General features: G+C 42.8%; 2 protein-coding genes across 2 annotated transcripts in view; one reads left to right on the forward strand and one right to left on the reverse strand.

Annotated features, from left to right (window-relative positions):
• The window catches only part of med7 (mediator complex subunit 7), a 314,785-nt gene that overhangs the window by 10,494 nt on the left and 280,640 nt on the right, over positions 1-23,651 (reverse strand). The window lies entirely within an intron of this gene.
• cyfip2 (cytoplasmic FMR1 interacting protein 2) lies at positions 979-23,552 on the forward strand. The gene is made up of 30 exons (XM_071903041.2): positions 979-1,114; positions 6,553-6,702; positions 6,820-6,909; positions 7,718-7,795; positions 8,439-8,540; positions 8,771-8,952; positions 9,102-9,198; positions 9,624-9,752; positions 9,850-9,954; positions 10,054-10,142; positions 10,337-10,574; positions 10,967-11,119; positions 11,441-11,580; positions 11,786-11,933; positions 12,921-13,074; positions 13,421-13,577; positions 13,685-13,781; positions 13,901-13,977; positions 14,077-14,185; positions 14,486-14,605; positions 14,850-15,049; positions 15,138-15,225; positions 15,422-15,565; positions 15,726-15,816; positions 16,949-17,079; positions 18,932-19,004; positions 19,593-19,687; positions 19,946-20,184; positions 20,892-21,039; positions 21,178-23,552. The coding sequence occupies exons 2-30, from the start codon at positions 6,586-6,588 to the stop codon at positions 21,343-21,345; spliced, it is 3,759 nt and encodes a 1,252-aa protein (XP_071759142.1). The 5' UTR covers positions 979-1,114; positions 6,553-6,585; the 3' UTR covers positions 21,346-23,552.

Genomic DNA, 23,651 nt, shown 5'->3' on the forward strand with positions numbered 1-23,651 from the left:
ATAACTGTGTTTATTCAACAGATGAATTGTTTCTCATTGTTGTATACTGAAGTTACCAAAAATTATAATTGAAATAGTGATGAAAATTAAATATAATATGTATATAATAGTATAAGATATAGAATACTTTATACAGATACTATTTGTTGTGTTAGAATTATTACATAATTGAAGTGGTGTATATAGGAAATGACAGAGACATTATGCAAATATCCTACTGCTGCTATAATTTCCTGAAAGGTAAGATTCTAAAAGCAGTACAACATTGAGACACAGTGGAATTTGCACGGTCGCATATAGCTTTATAGTGACAAAATTTTATCATACACAGCCACAGATGTGCAATCTCTCTCTCTCTCTCTCTCTCTCTCACACACACACACACACACACACACACACAACTTAACCCTTATACCAAGAACTTTAGTCATCCTATAATAGATTTTAGAAGGATACTAAATATCACAGCAAAACAAGGCTATAGGAATAGGCCTACCGAGGAATATCATAACACCATAGTGGATAACAAATACCATTATGTATGATAAGGGCACTATAAGACTATAATCTCACCATGGAGTATAGACACACTATGAGTCCCTGTGATACTGTTATAGAAATAGTATTTGATTTTGTAGTTTGGAAAGGACAATGCACTCTGGCCTATTTTGTGCCATGGATCAAAGTTCATTTGATTACACCCCCTCTCCCCTCCCCTTCCCCTTTATTTGTGAATTAGGGTTGCAAGTCTGAAAGCAGTTTATAGGCTATTTTCTCCACATGTTAAAAAAAAAAAAATCCAATCCTATGACATGTCTACTTGAGGAGGCATGATAAGACAAACTAAAATGCATTGAATCGACATGCCTAGGCCCCATCAGCACCAGCTCCGCTCGCTGTGACTGTCCCTTTAAGAAAATGCACTTGCAGCCATTTTCTGCTCTTTGTGTGGGGTGGATTAGCACTGGGTAGGCACTGGGCGAAACGAGAGCATCAATCGGCAAAAAAAAAAAGGCGAGAAAAAAGATATCCTCAGGAAACATTGGATCGCCGTCGCAGAGTGCGACATTGTCCGCCCGTATTTTATACTGCCGGACGGACATGCAATTTACAGGTATGTGTGCAAAATGTAGCGGGATGGAGCTGCAACGCTAAAAGATGAACGGGGGTGCGCTGCTCGATGTGCGCCGTGTAGTGATGATGGCTGGAGACCTGTCGGTGAATTGTGGCGTTTTGCTCTCGCCTAGTGCATCTTTCCCGTTACTTAGCAGTCCGCGCACAAACACGAGACCACCTTCAGCACCATTCCAGAAGTAGCGCTCCGTGAAATTCAACCCCAGACCCGATCTACCCTCTTTTTTTTCGCGGATTATTCTAACACATGAATGGGATTCCCGTTAGCCTACATTGGCATCGTAGCTTACTCCGAAGAGATGGGTGGGGTGAGGAGAGGGTTCCCGTGTAGCAAGTGCACTGATGACTGGTGATTCACAGAGAGCTACACGATTTTCTGGACTGATAGCCTTTATAGTGTTTTCAGTGCACCGAGCGAGGGGATGCTATGTTAAGATAAAGCCGAAAGATGCCGCTTTGGCAGTAAATTTCAGCATCGCCTCTTTCATCTGCTTTTATCATTTTTTTTTTCTTGCTTTTTTTTCTTCTTTATCGCCCCCTTGATCTATCGGCCATCAGGAAGCACCATAAGTAGCCTATCAGCCGGCGAGATGCATTACAGCCCCATGTACTAGTCCTCATAGCGGCGGCCGTGCAGGCCTGTTACTGATGTGCGAATGACAGGTTCACCTACTTCCGTTTCAGCCGAAGCTCCAAACCCTGTCTGATTTTCTATTCCCTGATCTAATCATCCATCCATCCACCGTCAGTCACTTTTTTAAAAGTAGAAATACTGACCTGCTGCCACTAAACGAGTTGCGAATCTATAGTAGTGTATGCGCCTCAGCAAGGGGTGATGTAATGATGAGCTGATTCTTGGCTGTCGGTGTCACCTCGATATACTAAATAAAAAATGACTGTAATATTCCTGTAAGGATTTCCTCAGTCGTGAGTTTATTGCGACCTTATCGTCGTTTATGGTATTTTTTATCTCCTATGATATCACTGTACTGTCCTATAATATTTTTATTGGACTTAAAGTTTTGCTGTGATATCAGTATACTGGCCTTCAAATAATTTATTATAGGATTACTATAGCTGTTTTTCATAAGGGTGTGCTGGTACCTGCAGCCCTTTGCAAATAGCACCCTTGCTGTTTTTAAGATAGATGTTTTTTCACTAAAACTGCAAAAGAACCAATGCAATGACCTGTACCCTGATGTAGAGGTAAAAAAAAATAAAAAGGATGGGTAAACTATGACCACCAATATAAACAAAGTCTCTTTATAAATAAAAATGGCTGTTCTCAAAATACAATTGTAAAGCATTAATTTCTACTTTTCTACTTTTTTCCATAAAAGACCCCATCTTCTTAGAAGTTACAACAGTGTGATACTACTTGCCATGACATAATAGTATGAACTTATGTCATAAAGCTATGAGAGCCTAACAGGATGGGTAAAGTACTCACACACACTTAAGTTTAGGTGTGATTTTAGGTGTGTGTACCCTTCACTACATCCCTGCCTTTACCTCAACCCTCCTCTAGCTGTCTATTCATTCACTGACCTGTCACAGCTTGGTCATGTGAGCCTGGCTTATGTTTTTTTTTTTTCCCCTCATGCATATTCATGTGCTGTTGATTGCTGATGGTCTAAAAGGGGAGCGTGACATCACAGGGATCATGGGACAACGGCAGTTTTGTGGGTCTGTTGTGTCACCCATGGTCTAAATGACAATCAGCCCTCGAGCGCCAAATACCTCAGCCAGTGTCCTACCATGACACTCTGTAGCCTACATAGATCCTGCTGGAACAGACGTTTGATCTGTGTGTGTGTGTGAGAGCCATGTTTCTAGGATAGTGTGTGTGTGTGTGTGTGTGTGTGTGAGTCAACGGATGTATTGTGAATGATCATGTGTGAGTGTCTTAATGCTCAGGATTCCTTTTCCTCCCCGCCAATCAGAGCTGGTCGGAGTGTGAGGATGATAACATATTACAAAGATGGCCTGGGGGGAGATGCCATTGAGTGGTGTGACCCCGGACTTGACACACTTTTCCCCTCTCTCTCCCTCTCTCTCTTTTGCTCTCTCTCTCTCTCTCTCACCCCCATTTAGAATTGCATGAACGCTGCAAGAGCACGCAGCGCTACACAAACGCCTAAACCACACGCAAAAATCCGCGATTTTCTCCCCCTTTTTTTCCAAACTATGTGTCATCTGTGCCATGCTGCTTCTTCCTCCTTCCATATTTAGAGATTAGTTCCTGTTCTCTCTGTTTTGTCTTTTTGTATTTTTGTATTATTTTCTTTTGTATTTTTTGTCTTTTCAGGGTCTGGAGAGCGTCCTCAGCCTCCTCTTCACTCTCTTCTACGCCCACTCTCCTTTTTCTTTCCGTCAAGACATTCTGTTTTCTATCCAGTTAACAAATGTTGGTTTCCTTATTGCTGTATCTCATTCACACTGACATCATGTCTTTGCTTTGTGATTTGTTTTTTTTTTGTTTTTTTTGTCCCTATTGCAGGCTGTATTTTCTTTTTATGTAGCCTGACAGACAGCGGAGTGGAGGTTGTGTGATCAGACTGAGGTGTGGTTTGGGTTCTCATGGTTTAGTGGCATCATAAGATTTGGCCCAGGAGATCTGACCCAGCATTTGATGTGCAGTAGCCTTAATAATGATGTGAGGTTGGCCACAGGGTATTTGCTGTGTGTGATATCATTGATGATATGGCCGCTCATTAGGCAGGCATCGATTTCCTATGTTTGATTTCCCCAGCAGCACAACTATGGAAATTCTAAAGAGAGTTGTTGTCTTGTGCGGTCACACTGTGTCGTTCCGGCATAACATAGGCCGCCTATAGCTAGGTTACTAGGAATGCAGAGGGGAATGAAGGGGCCCTTTGCTGTGTTCAGATACATACACACACACACACACACACACACACACACACACACACACACACACACGCACCAACTGTTGAACAGTGTCTAGTCCAGGGTGGGAAAGTTTATTCAGCCAATCCAGTCTTCTGACTGCGTCTGTATTCCCAAGCACAGATGGGAGTTCAGTAGCACTGAGCATGTCTGTCTGCTTGACAAAACGCCTTCTGATAATTCCTGTAGCTACATGTTTCCTTTTCTGCAAGCTTACAGATGGCCCTATTAGTACGTTGTGATTAGTAGGCCAAGGCTATACCTGTAAGTGGCCAATCGCATGATTTGTACTGCCACTAGTCTATCATAAGAATTTTGATTCCGACCCATTCATCTGAGTTAGGCCTAAAGGCTGTTTGTTGACTTAGAGCAGTGACACTGATAACCTGCCTGTACTCTAACTTGCCAACTTTTTTGTGTTTTCTGTGGCGAAAGAGGAGGAGCCAGCTAACAGCGGGTTTGACAGTTTGATGTGACAGGAAACGCCACCCTCATATAGCCTAAGTCGTGTGCCTGCAAATGTGAGCGTGATCAACCACAATGTATTTCCCATGATGTAAGTTCTTATCTACATGTGTTGGATGTGTGTCCATGCTGGCACTGGCTACAAGTAGGCTGCGCTATTGTGACAGGGAGAAGCCTGAGCGTTTCACAGTTTGTGGGATGTCGGCTACGAGCGGTTTGCAGCTTCAACAGGGTCAGAAGGTTACTTAGATTAGACAAGCCTAATTCTAATGTTTAGATTAGGCCGGGTTACCTATCACAGAGAAAAGACAAGATCATCAGGATGAAAGTACATAATGAGATTTCTTACAATAATTAACCTAAGCAGTAAAGGCACCATCCCAAATTTTAAGATTGGGACGCTAAGTGAAAGAGTAAAAGCTACAGCATAGGAATTTCACCCTGAACGCCAAAATTTGGGTTATATGGTCAAAATCTTGTAGTGTGTTTACCTTTAGACATATGGTAGATTGTAGTAGTCAACTGGCTGCTGTTTTGACACTCAGATCTTGTGGCTCCAGCTGGTGTGTGGTAGGATTGTTGTGTTTGAGTGATGCGGGGCCAACTATCTGTATGGTTGATCCTCTGACTGTGGGTGACTGCCAGCACAAATAAAAAAAGCTATTTGACTATATAGGATCCAATAACAATAGTAACCTCACATTATCCATATCCAATAAACAGACTCCTTCCATTACACTTATACAACTTTGTGCCACGTTGCACCTTGGGTAACTAAGCTGCCATTAGGCGTATTACTATTACAGACTAGGTTTGTGTCTTCCATCACAGTGAGCTCTGTGTCTGCCTCCGGCCAGGAGTAGACAGACAACCCCTTCCGGCTTTCTCTCTCTCCTTTCCCTTTTCTATTTGGCCCCTGGCCTTCTCAACTCTGCTCCTCACTCTCAGTGTTCGTGCTGGCTGTGGGTATTAAGCCGATTATCAGCCATGCCAACCCTGTCTGTCAGATCAGAGGTAAAACACACATTTTGTGAGAGTCACATGATATAGAGGTGGGTTGGACAGACTTACACACACAGACACAGACACACACACTGTCTTGCTGGACTGGTGATTTCTAATGAGGAGACGGCAGAAGGTTTTGTCCTGCACAGACTGAACAGTTCTGAGGGGTCTATCCATTTAGTCCAGGGACAGATCAGATGGAGTAGAATATAAATGGTGGTCAGTATTATAATATATTATGTTTTCTGTATTTGGAATAGTTTTAAGCTACTTAATAGCTTGGTTCACTTGTTTTGTTACCTGCTGTGAATTTGTCAGCTCGCCTGCGGTTTTTGTCATAGATGGAATTTTTACAGTGGGTCTCCTGCTTCTGTGAGATCGCACATTTTGTGTTTGTCAAACGTCATTCACCGTCTGTCAAACAGCTTTCTGCCTTCCTCTTTTTCTCAGATGAATAACATCGATAGGTCCTTCCTTGTTTTCTAGTCACGGAGCGATAGAGAATGAGGTCCATTACATCTGCCTCTAGTAAAAAGACATTTGTGAAAAGGAAACGATGAGTGTCCTGTGCGGCTGTGCCCTTACTTCCTCTGAGAGTTAGTCATGTATTGAAGTATAGTGAAATGGGGGAGGATACAGGTGCAGGGATGAACTCTGACAGTCATGCAGCTTATTGTGAAGGCCCAGATGTGGTTTCTTAAGAGGAAATGGAGCTGTCTAGGCAATATCTGCCATCATTATTTTTGGAGCGGAGCTGTCTAAACAAGTCTAGACAATATCTGCCATCATTATTTTTGGAGTGGAAGGAATTTTTTTATTATGTGACTGTGGCATATATTTGAATGCCTTCGTGATCTGCCGGCTTCCCCATGCATTTGAGCTATTGATTCAATGGCGCTGCAAAATATCCCGATGGATTTCGCCGATCTCCAGTTCCATCTTGTATCCTCCGACTTTCTGAAATCGAGCTTCTTCTGCCCTCTCCCCGTCTCACATTCTTCTCTTGCTCTCTCTGTTTTTTTTGTCTGTTTCTGTCAGACCGGGGTGTTGTGTGAGTGACCCCTCGTTACCATGACGACCCACGTGACCCTGGAGGATGCGCTGTCCAACGTGGACCTGCTGGAGGAGCTGCCCCTCCCAGACCAGCAGCCATGCATCGAACCCCCTCCCTCCTCCATCATGTACCAGGTACACACACACACACACACACACATACACACGCCCTACTGCGTGCACCTACACACATCCATGATTTCCCAAGCAGCCATTTTCAATTTTAAACCCCCTCTCCCCCTCCTTTTGCAGGCTAATTTTGACACCAACTTTGAAGACAGGAATGCATTTGTGACTGGCATCGCCCGCTATATAGAGCAAGCTACAGTCCACTCCAGCATGGTAAGAAAAAGGCCAGTGTTCCAATTTCAAAAACGACACGTATTATTTGCTATGTACAGTCATATCAAAATGGGATAAAATGAGGGGCTCAGCAGAATGTGGCACAAATGCTCAAGCCTCGTCTTGGCATCATTATTATTTGCAGCCCGTTTGCATTATTTGCCGTCCCTGTTTCAGCGAACACAAAGCCGTTTGTGAGAAGCACCCTTGTGCACTGAAAGAGAGCCTTGTTTTTTTGTGGATTACTTATCATTTGGTTCCTTTCTTAGGTTTTGGCTAGGCCTGTGGCAGGACTCACACACGCACACACACACACACACACACACACAGCCCCTTACACACTGGTGAATCAGGCAGGCAATGGACCACTAAACCTCTTTCTACTGATGGGGGGGATGAATGGAGAGTGTGATTTGACTGGCAAAGAGGGGAAGTAGCGCTTTATTTAACCTTATTTAAATCGGGAAGTCCCATTGAGGTGAAGCCGGCCTATTTGAGGACTCTCCTCCTTTAGCCACAGGGAGAGAGAATTCTGTCTCACCTACTTCTGGCTGGAAGAAAAGTTCCCTTGCCAAAACATTTAAGCCCCATTTGTCCTAGAATATCTGAATAGTCTGAGATGTTGGACATATTTGTATTGTGTTAACTGGCTTTGCATAGTTCTACTGGAGACCTTCAAAAATAAAACAAGCAGGAGGGAGAGACAAGGAAGAAAGGCTTATGCCACATCCACTCTAGACTTGTTTCACTTCAACATATTGCAGTAGCTATGCATTATGTCTGTTTTATATTTTGTCTGTCTGGGCAGAATGAGATGCTGGAGGAGGGACATGAGTACGCTGTGATGCTCTACACCTGGAGGAGCTGCTCCAGAGCCATCCCCCAGGTAACACACACACACACACACACACACACACACACACACACAATTTGTATCTCTTTCTTTTTACTGCATCTCCCTCTTGAAGTTTCCTTTCCTTCTTGATTTGTCTTTGTCAAACAAACTCAGACTCAGCTAAATAAATGCCCAATATTGAATAAATAATAACTTATATGCCTTTGAAAAATGAATATTGTTGTAACTTTTTGTCTCATAATATCCATCAGCTGTGAAGTTCAACCCACTAGTTCCTCATCTTTTGCGCTCAGTTCAGCTTTTAAACTGCAGCTGTTGCTTTAGTCGTTCACACACAAAAACCACATGTACAACCTGCAGAGAAGGTGTTGAAATGACAGTAGACATTCATGAGCACATATGGACTTTTTTTAGATTCATAGGCCATAAATATGTTGATACATTGTTAATGCTCATTGTGAGCCACAAGATGAAGGGTTTTCTCTTCACTTCATGAGGTGAAAATAGAACAGCATGCTACTGTGTGCAAACACTAAGTTTCATGCACCATAACCTAGACATTAACCATATATCCTTGACCTTATTGATCAGGTCATTCAAGGGATCCCATAAAAGAGTCTCACTACATCTAGCCATATCAAGCTGTGTGACAGCGCCCTCTTGTGTCCTTTAGGTGAAATGCAACGAGCAGCCCAACAGAGTGGAGATCTATGAGAAAACAGTGGAGGTGCTGGAGCCTGAAGTGACCAAACTCATGAAGTTCATGTACTTCCAGGTAAGACACTGGCTGTTCCGACATTACCTGTGTAGTTTGTGATCGATTGAACAGGTGTCCATCCCTGTTGAAAACTAGAGATTTACTGGGGAAAATCCCACATTTGGACTCATCTAATGAATTGCATACATTTTCAGGTAAGAGAAAAGTAATGGTTTCCTGAATACAGTGTGGGATGATGAAATGGCCAATAACTAATTCCAAACACCTTGATTTCTTTGTCCTCCCAGCGGAAAGCCATAGAGCGTTTCTGTAGTGAGGTGAAGCGTCTGTGCCACGCTGAGAGAAGGAAGGACTTTGTGTCGGAGGCCTATCTGCTCACCCTGGGCAAGTTCATCAACATGTTTGCAGTGCTGGACGAATTGAAGAACATGAAGTGCAGCGTCAAGAATGATCACTCTGCCTACAAAAGGTAGAGTGCCATAAATATAGAAGTGTTAAATGATTCACTATACACATGAATATAAATTGTGTGGGTACATCATAAGTGTTGTGGAATAGCTTCCTTTTTATCTCTGCACAGCCAAGTTTAATATATTGCTTTCTCTCCCGTGTCTCCAGGGCAGCCCAGTTCCTGAGGAAGATGGCCGACCCCCAGTCCATCCAGGAGTCCCAGAATCTCTCCATGTTTTTAGCCAACCACAACAGGATCACTCAGGTTGGCATGCTGTCATATCTTCACCATCTTCACCATCGTCATTCAGTCTGAACCAAAGTCTGATAGAGCAATTGAGCTACTAACCTAAACACTTGCAACTGAACTTCTGGACGAACTGAATGAGTTGTACAGTATTTCAAGTGATTTTTTCTTTCATTTTATTGCTTGAATTAAAAGGTTTGGAATGGAAACCCATTGCAAAACAAAGTGTAGAGTATGAAGAATATATTGTCGTTTGCCTTAAAATCTAAACGTTTTCTCAATAATTTAGAGGCGATCTTCTGGAGATGCACAGTTTTCATTCAACATTATCAGTGTCCATGCTTGTATCTGTATGCAGTGTAGAACTAGCTGTTTCTGGCCTTTGTCTGAGAACCACTGTTTAGTTCAAGGTGACATGCAGTACCACCTCTCTTTCTGTGCAGTGCCTGCATCAACAGTTGGAGGTGATTCCTGGCTACGAGGAACTTTTGGCAGACATTGTCAACATCAGCGTAGATTATTATGAGAACAAGATGTATTTGACACCCAGCGAGAAACACATGCTGCTCAAGGTAAGCGCAACTGACTTGCCTCTTTACCTGCTGCGACGGAGGACACAAACCTATAGCTGTCATTGGCTAAAGCAAATCCTGTCTCGCTGTGTGTCAGGTGATGGGCTTTGGTCTGTACCTGATGGATGGGAACGTGAGTAACATCTACAAACTCGATGCTAAAAAGAGGATCAACCTGAGCAAGATCGACAAGTTCTTCAAAGTAAGGCTCTCTTCTGTTTTTTTTTCTGTTTTTATCTGGTAATTCGTTTGCATGCACGGGCCTGAGGGAGAGACGTTCCCTCCTGTGTTTGTATTTCAGCTCCAAGTGGTGCCGCTGTTTGGAGATATGCAGATAGAGCTGTCACGCTACATTGAGACCAGCGCTCACTATGAAGAAAACAAGTCCAAGTAAGAGAACCTTGGCCCCTCTATATGCCTAGTTTACCACTTACTTTTTGAACAGTTACAGAAATGCTCTCAACCTCTAGCAAACCCTGGAACAGCCTTTCTCAATCCAGGCCCCAGTGCCAAAAACTTGACCACCTTGCCATCTGCCATCTGTCCCCCACCCCACCTGCCCCCCTCCCCTCCTTTGTGGCTAGGTGGACGTGCACCCAGAGCAGCATCTCACCACAGTACAACCTGTGTGAGCAGATGGTGCAGATCAGGGAGGACCACATCCGTTTCATCTCGGAGCTGGCGCGCTACAGCAACAGCGAAGTGGTGACAGGCTCGGGCCTGGACAGCCAGAAGTCAGACGAGGAGTACAGAGAGCTGTTTGACCTGGCGCTGAGGGGCCTGCAGCTGCTGTCCAAGTGGAGCACACACGTCATGGAAGTGGTGAGTAGAGGGAGGGATGGACTCTGTGTGTGTGTGTGCAGTTGGTACGATATGCTTATTTCACGATATGATTTAATACGCAATACAGGATTCACGATTCGATACAACCATGATACAATGTGATAAATAAAAGTTAAATGGCAACAAAGTCTGATTGTGCAGAATTCTGTTTATTTCTAATATCTAATGTCGCAATTCATTTTTCTGCCCCACGATACATATTGTCACATTTTCGAATTGCAATATATTGAATTTCGATACATATTCCCATCCCTAATATGATACAAAATATATGTTTTTGCCATTGTAAATGACTTGATAGTTGTAGCCTTGGTCCTTGCTCATTGAGCCATTTATCCCTCTCTCTCTTTATCTCTCTTTGTGTCTCTCAGTACTCGTGGAAGCTCGTCCACCCCACAGATAAGTTCTGTAACAAGGACTGTCCAGGCACAGCGGAGGAGTATGAGCGGGCCACGCGTTACAACTACACCAGCGAGGAGAAGTTTGCCCTGGTGGAGGTCATTGCCATGATCAAAGGACTGCAGGTAAAACACCGGTGACCTTGTCAGGCGTTCAAGCATCCGTTCTGAAAATTTGATCAGCTGTCCTAGTAATGTTCTCAACAGTTGATGGTCAGAGGATATTTAAAAACACCTTTGTGCACACAGCGATCAAACGATGCAGATAAATAAATCTTATTTATTCAAATAATTATATTTAGTAAGGAAAATTATCCACCAAAATGGCTTTGATGTCATCCACTCTTATCTTTAATATTGAGTTGAAGGTTGGTATGAAGTCTTCATGACCACGATGATGATGATGATGATGATGATGATGATGATGATGATGTGTATATTGTGTAGGTTCTGATGGGCCGAATGGAATCAGTGTTTAACCAGGCCATCAGGAACACCATCTATGCAGCGCTGCAGGACTTTGCCCAGATGACCCTCCGAGAGCCTCTGCGCCAGGCTGTACGCAAGAAGAAGAACGTCCTCATTAGGTACACCTGGAGAAAGCAACCTATGTCCCCTAATCTCATAAACCTATAATTGATCTATGGCCATTAGCGGCCAAAGGTATAGTTTTAGTCATTATCCTGCAATTCTGGAATTCTCTTTTATTAACAGTGGAAAAATATGAGTATTAACAGTCATAGGTGGTGCTAAAAATCAGATAATCAGTAATCCCTTTCTCTTCTGCCTTAGTGTTCTCCAGGCCATCCGTAAGACCATCTGTGACTGGGAGGGGGCGAGGGAACCTCCCAATGACCCCTGTCTGAGGGGGGAGAAGGACCCGAAAGGAGGGTTTGACATCAAGGTGCCCCGCAGAGCTGTAGGACCCTCTAGCACACAGGTAAGACAGGGGATAGAAATGTGTCGAAACGTTGGTCTTTAACTAATAATATACTTTCTTTATGGAGTGTGGCTAGAGTGTGAAGCAACGCTTCATTTTCAAAGATGGGGGACAGGACAGGGTGCCAGGGGAAGGAAGCCAAATGGATTTTACTGTTGGTTGATTATGACTGGAAAACAAAATTTTTCAGTGCAAATGTTCTCATTTACATAGTAATTTTAGAAACCAAAAAAATGTCTCTTATTTTTCCATTTCACTTCCCCAAAATAACTTGTTTTGAATTACAATGACTGCAATGTGATGCTTATCTTCTGGCAAGATTCATTTCTGTGGAATGAGACACAAATCTGAATTACTGAATTTCCTTTCCTCAGTGATTGCGCACATTTATAAGCATGATAATTGCCAATGCGTTGTCAAAAACACTCAGCTTGTGACATGCGGTGTGAAGGCAGAGTGAGTGATGGCATTACACAAGCGACTGTCATGCTCGCTGGATGGTGTAACTAGGCAACACTCCCCTAGGTTAGCTCATGTAGGCTCCAGGACAGATTGGAGAGGAAGGAGAGGATTAGAAGACAAGACACTGAATGAACCTTTAACATGAAACCCGCAGTTTGGCAGCTGCTAAATTGTTTCTCTCTCAGCGAACTCCCCCCACTAAAGATTTAATAATTGTTGTATGAATTATTAAAAATGTCTTAAAACTCTATCTGAGTAAAGGTTCCATTCAAAAGGTTAGAAATCAGTTTCATGCCTGGTTGCATTTCTCTTCCCCCAGAAATGGTTGTCATTTTCCAGTTTTCATTCTCATTCCTTGAGCCGACTCCATACCCTGAACAAAGTGTAATCAGAACATGATAGGCATGTTTAATGATGTGATAGCAAATGATTCATAATGGTTTATCGACATGCCTCCTAAAACCTGGTGTAAGGAATAAGAGCTTTTTCACTCCTCCTCCTGTCTCCTGTCTCCTCTCCCCCCAGCTGTACATGGTGCGCACCATGCTGGAGTCTCTGATAGCAGATAAGAGCGGCTCGAAGAAGACTCTGCGCAGCAGTCTGGATGGACCCATAGTGCTAGCCATAGAAGACTTCCACAAACAGTCCTTCTTCTTCACACATCTGCTCAACTTCAGCGGTGAGGAGAAACTCATTCACCCTAGATTAACTCAACTTCAGCAGTGAGGAGAAACTCATTCACCCTAGATTAGCTGCACAGTAGCTAATCTAAGGTGATGACTGATGAAAAGATTTGTACCTATAATGAGAGATCAACCATTTGGTGGAAGAGCAGGCGGCGGCTGCTCTCACAGAATGATTGCTCCCATGAAAGTAAAACTCAGAGATTTGTCAGTCGTTACCTATAAGGTAATTTTGTAATTTTCAAATGAACTTGTACTGCCGTTGGATTTGTAGTTACTTTGAACTAATCCCTTCCTTTTTGTTTCTTCTCCGCTCTCTTCCCCTGTCCTCCCACGGTCCAGAGGCCCTGCAGCAGTGCTGTGACCTGTCCCAGCTATGGTTCAGAGAGTTCTTCCTGGAGCTGACCATGGGCCGCAGAATCCAGTTCCCCATCGAGATGTCCATGCCCTGGATCCTCACCGACCACATCCTGGAGACCAAGGAACCCTCCATGATGGAGTAAGACAAGCCTCCAATGATACGCTGTTTCAGACTGTGGCTGTGCCTATAGGCTTTGTCTGTTTAGGCAACATACAGTAGTGTAACTGCAATTCTTCTTTCCCCAGGTATGTGCTATATCCTCTAGACTTGTACAATGACAGTGGCTACTACGCTCTCACCAAGTTCAAGAAGCAGTTCCTTTATGATGAAATCGAGGCTGAGGTAATGTCTGACGGTCCTCGTTCGAATTGATCTTGTCATTTAAGAATCAAGTGCATTATTATTTGCCTCAGTGATGTTCCTTCAAAACAATAGCTTGATAATCTGCTCCTTGATTTCAGGTAAACCTCTGCTTTGATCAGTTCGTCTACAAGTTAGCTGATCAGATATTTGCCTACTACAAAGCAATGGCTGGAAGGTAAGGGAAGTTACTTGCTCTTTATATTTTTGTAATTGTTGGTAACTAAATCTAAGGCCAAACGGATTATACATAAACGATATGCTCTGTGTTCCACAGTGTCCTCCTAGACAAGCGTTTCAGAGCGGAGTGTAAAAACTATGGCGTGATCATCCCGTACCCCCCATCAAACCGCTACGAGACGCTGCTCAAACAGAGACACGTACAGGTACTGGAGAAATGGACAAGTTCCCAATCTGTATCTTGAGTAGTCCTTAGCAATTTGAAAAGTATTCTAATGTCACATCTAGAGCTTTTGAGCATTTCATTCTTCCTGTTCTGCTTCTTATGTCAGGCATCAGTTGTGTTTTTGTCAGGTTAAGCAAACAACTACTTCCTCTATGAAGGTTTTAGCAAACATTCCATGGGATATTTAACTAAATAACCTGAATAGAATACATTGCTGCACTTTACTGGGAATACCTGTCTTTGTTAATGTTAATCCAACCTGTCCTCCTCTGTCTTCCAGCTGCTAGGGCGCTCCATTGACCTGAACCGTCTGATTACCCAGAGGATCTCGGCGGCCATGTACAAGTCTCTGGACCAGGCCATCAGCCGCTTTGAGAGCGAGGACCTCACTTCCATAGTGGTAAGAGTGCACAGCAGAGGGACAGGCTCAGACCTTAACGGGACACAGCAACGCAGCATGGTCACGTAAACCTGTGTGGTCGTACACGTCCTCATCAAGCTCTCGCACTCAAACTAACAAGCGTTTCACTCTCACTCCTCCTATAATGTGTCACAATCCGACTTTATCTGTTTTGAAGCTGTCCTTTTTCTCTCAAACCGGCTTTCTCACACTCACCATGTCCTTCTGTGTCTCTCCTGGACAGGAGTTGGAGTGGTTGCTGGAGATCAACAGACTAACCCACCGGCTCCTGTCCAAGCACATGACCCTGGACAGCTTCGACGCCATGTTCCGCGAGGCCAACCACAACGTCTCCGCTCCCTACGGACGCATCACGCTCCACGTCTTCTGGGAGCTCAACTTCGACTTCCTCCCCAACTACTGCTACAATGGATCCACAAACCGGTCAGTGTGCTGGCGTATGTCTTTGAGAGTACTTTTTCCCATATTGTTTTTTGTATTTTTTAACATCTCTCTCTCTCTCTCTCCACAGCTTTGTACGTACAGCCATCCCTTTCACCCAGGAGCCTCAAAGAGACAAGCCAGCCAACGTGCAGCCTTACTACCTGTATGGGTCCAAGGTATGGTGTCATTGATGACTTATATTTGAGATATAATACTGTACCTGTATCACCATTAATGCTTTACTGTCAACGCTTATCCCTTGATCAGAGATTTCCCTAAATGGACAGCTTCTGACAGCATTTTTCGAGAAAGCCCATCTTCCCACTGGTCCTGATTAACAGTGTTTCTCTTTCTCTGTTTCTCCCTCCTCAGCCACTGAACATTGCCTACTCCCACATATACAGCTCCTACAGGAACTTTGTTGGCCCGCCTCACTTCAAGACCATCTGCCGTCTCCTTGGTTACCAAGGCATTGCTGTAGTAATGGAAGAGCTGCTTAAGATTGTCAAGAGCCTGGTATTTACCTTGATTTTCTACCGCATTCTTCAGTATACATGTTGCACCCTCTGTCCGTAATACACTGGATTCTCACACTGTTTTCCCTGTTCTTCTTTTCCTCTTCACACCCTCTTTTCTCCTTTACCTGCTGTGTTCTATCTTTCTTCCTGCTTTCCAGTTACAGGGCACCATACTGCAATATGTAAAAACACTGATAGAAGTCATGCCCAAAATCTGTCGCCTACCACGCCACGAGTATGGCTCCCCAGGTGAGCGTAAAGTCTGCACTGTCACAGTGAACACAGCGCCTGTGTGGTTATATCTGCAGAATTCGCATTACGGGACCAGTTTCCATTACATTATTAGGACCCTTTAGTGCATTTTCACCCTGTTCACATTTTTTCGTTCGCGCATGAATGTGACTACTGTCTCCCGTGGGCCACCGTAGGCGATTTGTGGGAGCTTATGGCCTGTGGTGGTTCTTTCCAGTGCATTCTAGGCAAGAGAAGCAGTTTTTGATTAGAAAAGTACGCAGCATGAAGCAGTAGAAAATGTTGGCACCACGCAGCCAGCAGAAGAAGGAAATGCTGACCCCAACCAGTCCATCTCACACCCTTCAGTTGTTGAGTTTTTTTTACAATATTGGTCAGACTGGAGAAAACAGCACCATCCTCTTCTTTATGGCCTGCTGGGAGTTTCCAGCAGTGGGAAAGAAGTGTGGGATGTGTGGTATATTATAAATTAAAATCATAGTGGTATAAATTGAGTGTTTATTTGCCAATATGCACTGCAAATATATTATTTCCTTGTTCAATAAAATTGACCCCAAAAAGGACAAAAATGCCCCTAAACATCAGATCAATGGGGCAAAAAATGCCCTATGAAAAGATAGTTAATTTTTCACTGTTGCCTACTTACACTACCTCTTGAGGTATTTACCAATGTGCCTTCCTGCGTATTTGTTCAAGCTGTCTGCGAAGATTAGAGGCCAGTCAGATGGGATATCCCTATGAGCAGGGCTCAGTAATCTGTAGATTACTGATGTTCTGTACCCTGAGTGCTGTACCTGGCTTACTGCCTGTGATCTTACTGTCAGCAGTTAATGATCCTCCCGTCCTCTACTGTTAGGGACTGATTTATGGACCAAATGTGGGTCAGGGCAGCCACACACACAGACGCACTGACCATTCTGATTCATACCGATAGAAATTGATTATTATTTCATTGTCATGTCCCTCTAGGTGAGGTATTGCTAGGCACTTGCTGTTTTGCTATACCAAAAGACATTTTGATAAAGGATTTTGCATCACAACTATGAGAGTAATGATGGCACTGTCTGAACAAAAATGCAGATAAGTTGTCTCCAGGTTGCCTGTATGTTTCCCCTCTCCCCCATGACAGGTATCCTGGAGTTCTTCCACCATCAGCTCAAGGACATCATTGAGTATGCTGAGCTGAAGACCGATGTCTTCCAGAGCTTACGGGAGGTGGGCAACGCCATCCTCTTCTGCCTGCTCATCGAGCAAGCTCTGGTGAGACGTTCTGCCACTATCTCCCATTACCCATCTTACTGTCATATTACTATTCCCTTGTCCTCTCCTCCTCCTTTTTTCCTTGTTTTGACACCTTGTGTTTCCTTCACTTTTGTTCTTCTTCTCCTGTTAAAGGTCTTTCTCTCTCCTACTTCTTCCCCAAACTTCTATTCTGCTGATTCCTTCTGTGGTCCCTCAGCATGCTCAGTGAGAGGAACTGCTAATGTGTAGCTGTCTTGACTGTCATGATTTTGTGTGGGTGACCAGTAAACCGGGTGCCTGAAGGTTTCTGCCCAACTTGTGATATGGATTCACATCCTAAATCATCAGTTGATGAATGTTATGGGCGGAAACTGTCAGGTACCCAGTCCAAGTGACCCTGTGTGTTTTGATCTTGATCTTTTTCTGAAATGCAACTCTATTTTTCATTACACGCTGGCATCTACCACAGGTGGTAAGGATTTAGGTCTTGTCATTGGTAACGAATGAACACAGAGACCGGATTTGTCTTTCTCTTTATCTCTCTTGTTGGTTTGGGCTGCTGTGTTTCTGTTTTCTCTATTTCACCATCTTAGTTTGGCACACAGAGTTTCACCTCCATACAGCCATGGAAGCAAAAGGACTGAGACCATTTTAGTGATGTCTTTATATTTACCTTGGTATTAATCCCTCGGTATCACATCAGTGGAAAATAATCATTTTTTGACGTAAAATCGTACTACAATTGAAGAAAGATACTTGACCAAGAAAAGAAATCAAGAAATACATTTGGCTGGTGAAACAGAATCTTGGTGCCTTTGTCTTCCATGGCAGAGGTGATGGTACATTTCTGGTTGGTTGTTGGTACAGTCTTGTGCTTAACTCTGCACTTTTGCCTCCATACTCTCTGCCGGTTCTGGGCGCTTGTAATGCCTGTCTCACATAACGCTACTCACTCTTTCTGTCATTTCTTTCTGACTTCATTGATCTGCGAATGTCTGTTTACTCCGTATGTATGTTGGTTTGGACTGCTTGCCAATGTGTGTGTGCGCGTGTGTGGATGGGTGCAGTGTGTCTTGCATTTATCATTGCATGGCTCTCTTTTCTCATCCATCATCCAGTAGCCCAGGTTTCAAGATCTGCTTCTCTGTATTTAGTTGGTTTATTGCTTGTGTTTTCTTGACTAACAATCACCACAAAAAACACCTAGTTAAATAAATAAACGGCAGTCACTTCATGTCTGAGAAATGTGATCAGCTTCTACCACTACTTACTAAGCATGCATATATTAACACTAACACAATTCTTAGTAGGCTAGTATTAGTGAAGGCTTTACCTAGACAGAAGAGTCTATTGTGGCTGGTTGTACATTGACGTCTCGGTGCTAAGTCAGATCAGTTGGGATGTTGTACTTAGAGAGTGACGAATTATAATCCTAGGATATGATTTGGCTATGTCATGATAAACATAGCCTCATCATACGCACACAGACACACTCATTCAGTAATCTTATCTCCTTGTCTTCATAAGCTAGAGACGATGTCCACTAATCCACCAGCGTGCACCCAATGACCAAATGGCAATTGTCTTATTGCTTTAGTCATCTAATGAATGGCGATAATGTAGCCCCACTGAAGCTTCTGAAGTAATACAATCTTGCACTGTAGCACAACTCAATGCAAACCGGACATATGTTAGGCCCAAATGAAGGAATTCAAGAGGAAGGAGAACCTACTGAATTGGATGTGCTCTTCAAATAAACATCTCACCATGGCTAACTGCATGCTCTGTAGGGATGTCCATAATGCAAAGTGGGTGAGATGCTCTTGATTAAAGTGATCCCCTTCGTTTGCTGTGTCTGTTTGAACCCCAGTCCCAGGAGGAAGTGTGTGACCTGCTTCATGCAGCCCCCTTCCAGAACATTCTGCCCAGAGTCTACATCAAAGGTATGTGGAGGGGTCAGACAGAGAAGTGAAAATAGGTTAGAAATTTACACCGGTACATGGTATGGTGCCTGTCTGTCTGGGCTGTCTCTCTGTCCACCCTTGTGAACACAACAGAAATGTCATGTTTACACCGCAGGTTCCCCCTATTCATAGTATTCCCATGATGTCACATGCATTTCCTACCAATATGGTGCTTTACCATATACATACCTCATTAGCTGTGGCTGTTATTTGATTATAATCACCTATTAATTTATTACAATCACCTGTTATTTTCCTACCAAGATGGCCGCATGGTGATGTAACAGAATACCATGATTAGAGTAGATAATAAGGAAAAACTGATTTTCTTTCAACTACAGTAACTCCTTAATACTTAAAGATATGGAGTTCATATTAATACCGCCCGCATGTTATGTGAACACAAGTTTAGAATACAAGACTTAGATAATGGAAGAACATTAGGCAGCTCAAGTGCCTCTTTTTATATAAGGATTTTTTAGGTAAAGTATCCATTGAAATGCTTAGTTGTTTTTGCGTGCGTTTCCCTGTATGTGTGTAACCGTGTGGTGTTTGTGTGTTATGTAGAGGGAGAGCGTCTGGAGGTGAGGATGAAAAGACTGGAAGCAAAGTACGCCCCTCTCCACCTTGTGCCTCTAATCGAGAGGTTGGGAACCCCACAGGTGAGCTCTCCACCCCCTCTCTCCTCCTCTCACCCTTCAGGAAGAAGATGGGCATGGAGGCAGACAGACCTAGAGGTCAAAAACTATATAACCTGTTTCCCTGCGGATGTCTGTTGTCTTAGTTATTCCTTTGTTTGTGTGCATTTTTTGTATGTACTAATGATTTAAAAACTAAAAACCATATTGTAAATGATTTCTTTGTATAATTTTGTCTTCAGTATTTTCATGCTTTTGTACTGTGGCTGTCTTTTTTGCCAGCAAATTGCCATTGCGCGTGAGGGCGACCTGCTGACCAAAGAGCGTCTGTGCTGCGGCCTTTCCATGTTCGAGGTCATCCTGACACGCATCCGCAGCTTCCTGCAGGACGGGGTGTGGCGCGGGCCTCCACCCACCAATGGCGTAATGCACGTTGACGAGTGTATGGAGTTCCACCGCCTGTGGAGCGCCATGCAGTTTGTCTACTGCATCCCTGTGGGCACGCACGAGTTCACAGCAGAGTAAGTGATGAGGATGTCCTTGCTGGTGTGTGTGTGTGTGTGTGTGTGTGTGTGTGTGTGTGTGTGTGTGTGTGTGTGTGTGTGTGTGTGTGTGTGTGTGACTATATAAATGCCGTGATCTTTGTCCAGGGTCAGAAATCAACTGGGGCTCTTGAGCGTTTATAAAATACCTGTCCAAAAATGCCCGCGATAATTTGGAGTACCCTTATTTCACCCTGTTCACATTTTTTAGTAGTTATCATATACTAACACATGAATGCATCTACTGTCCCCTGCGGGCCACCGTAGGTGATTAATAGGCGCCTATGACCGAATGATTCTTTACAGTGCATTGTGGGTGAGAAGAACGGAGCGGTTTTTGGTTAGAAAACAATCAAGTTTGCAGCCTGAAGCAGTAGAAAATGTCTCTGTTGATGTGACAGTATATTATGATTTAAAATAGTACAAATCTTAATGGGTGTTTGCTTGCTTGCCACTATGCAGTGCAAATGTATCATTTTGTAGTTTAATATACTGTAATTGCCCCCGAAAAGGACCAAAATGCCCCTAAAAACCAGATCAAGGAGGCAAAAAATGCTCTAAAAAAAAGAGTTAATTTCTGACCCCGACTTAGTCCTGGAGGAATCAGTGTAGTTCTTCTTAGTTTATTTAAGTGCTTGGTCTTTTTATTAAATGCTTGTATGTGTTGTCTGTGCCTCGCTTTCCAGGCAGTGCTTTGGGGATGGGCTGAACTGGGCCGGTTGCTCCATCATTGTGCTATTGGGACAGCAGCGCCGCTTTGACCTCTTTGACTTCTGCTACCACCTGCTCAAGGTCCAAAGACAGGACGGCAAAGACGAGATCATCAAAAATGTGGTGGGTATTCTATAGTCCCTACAGTTACACGCAAACACACTCTCAAGGCTTTTCATATTATCTGAGTCACTTTTTTCCCTAGTTCTATCATTTAAATGGTTTCATGCATCCCCTTCTCTCCTTGTTCTCACTTTACAGCCCCTGAAGAAGATGGCAGACCGCATCAGGAAGTACCAGATCCTGAACAACGAAATCTTTGCCATCCTCAACAAGTACATGAAGGCTGTGGAGACGGACAGTTCCACTGTGGAGCACGTTCGCTGTTTCCAGCCTCCTATACACCAGTCCCTGGCTACCACCTGTTGAATAGACCCCTCACACATAATACACACGCATACACACACACACACGCACACACACACACACACACTCCCCATAGCTGTGATACTAATTCTGCCTCTTGCTGGTCCTCTATCAGAGTTATAGATTGAACATGGTGGCATATATATTACTGTTCTCCATATTGGCTACATGGATCCAAAGACAAATTAACTCAAACTCTCATTCTATCTGAAATGTGGCTGTCTTGGAATTCTTGAAGCCTTGACACCCATAGAATTCTACAGCTCAGAAAAAGTAAGCCCAACATTGTATATCTGTGGCTCTGATTGCCCCGCTCCAAACCCCTAAGTGATCCTCTCCAGTGGATCAGGCCAGAGGTGGAAGCGTAATATTCACACCTTTTTTCTTTTTACTTTACTACCTGTGTGGCTCTCACTCGTGCATGCCTTCTCTTATTCCTTCAGCTGTACACCTGTGGATGGGACCAGTGACACAAATGCCAAGAAAGTAGTTGTATACTATAATCCTGTATCCCTATTTTGTCCCCACGTGTTTTGAGTCGCAGCCATTCAGAGTCAAAAACACCCTTTGATAAATTGCAATTAACAGTTGAGACATCAATAAACCTAACAAGGTGTAAACAAAATAATGAATCCCTAAATAACGCAACAAATAACTAATTTTATAAGTTACATAAAGATATTTTAAGTGCAACATGGTGCTCTATTAAGTGCTACTTCAACTACTAATAGTACTACTACAGGCACCATTATTGTTGTATTATGACCCAGACCTGTTTTATATCATGATACATTTCAAGTTCTTCACGTGTGTGCATAATAATCTGGTCTGGCCATGCTCATGATACATTAAGTGTTTATAATGATATATTTGCATACTTCTTACAGTATACCTCCCTAATTTCAAAGGAATGAAGATGCATCACTTTTTTCATTTGCTTTTATTTATTTTACCCACATCTGGTTTTCTCGCCTCCTAGCACATTTTATTCGGTACCACTTCCACTGTAAATTTCACTGTTGAACTAAGTGAAGTGTTGAGTGTTGTAATTGTTCTTGTTTTTAATTATTAATAATTTAATTTACATCCTTGGTATACTTGCCTCTATTACTGACCGGAAACCTCATCAGCTTTTTTTTTCTTTCTTTTGTCTGTTTGTTGGAAAGTTTTTATATTCTGTACATTAATACAGTGATATTGTTTACCATTTTGAAAAGACACATCTTCATCTGGGCAAATGTGTTTGCTTTTTCCAGAGTAAAAAGACAAAAGAAGCAAGCATTAGAAAATACCTCTAGGTTGTATAAAGACAGTGCTATACTAGATTAACCAGTTTTGAGTGTGAATGGATATGTTGGTCTAGCAGACAGACCTACAAAATACTGACTGTACATTCAAACTCCTGTAAGGGAAGTAGTGTCCCTTTTAGGTAAAAAGAAAAATACAAAAAAAAAATTGTCAGTTATAATGAAAGGGCAGTTTCCTAAATATATTCAGTATTTACTATTGTTGGACTTTTGCTTTAGATTTAGCAGTGTTATCAAAATATGCAAAATTTGTCCCAATTTTTTTTCATATGAAGGAAATCAAAGTTCTTCAGAAATAACCTCCAAACAGCCCTGTGATTTGTCTCTTTTTTCTGCTCCATTTGAATGAAGAAAGTTTCTTTTGTAATTCCAGTGGTCCTTTTATGATATTTATTCACACAACTCCAACTTATTGTTCATTTAAAGGTTAATCTAATGAAAATATGAAGGTACCAATGCATCATCTTCAAACCTTAGCATGGCAAGTGTAATTTATTGTCATCAATGGCTCCATTTGTGACATGAGGCTTTGTTTATGATATTGTTGTACGAGTGACCATGTTTTGAAATACAAAAAAGGAGAAAAGAATATAAGATGTACAACAATGGTCCTGCAAAGGATTTGAAATTATGTTGTATTTCCATGAAATAAAAAATGTCTAACTGAAAGAATTAAGAGTTATATTTAGCATATATTTGATTTCGAACATATTCTGCCCTCAAATGCTCCTCTTAAACCCATACGTCTGAGTCTTAAAGTTGTAAAGAGACTTGTTGCCTATACAAGTGCTTCTGGTCAGAAATAACAAGCACGTCATTTCTAATCTCTCTCAACAGATAGAGGGCGTTGCTCTTGAACCTAGATTGGGGAATTTGTGATAAACTGTGACCTATTCTATTAAACCAAATACAAAAGCCTAATACAGTTTATTGGTTGCCTAAAACAATGCATCCTGCTCCCATCACATAATTGATATCTCTTACATTTTTTCATATAGTGCA

This window comes from Centroberyx gerrardi, chromosome 16 (genome assembly GCF_048128805.1).
Source record: "Centroberyx gerrardi isolate f3 chromosome 16, fCenGer3.hap1.cur.20231027, whole genome shotgun sequence".
Lineage (NCBI taxonomy): Eukaryota > Metazoa > Chordata > Actinopteri > Beryciformes > Berycidae > Centroberyx > Centroberyx gerrardi.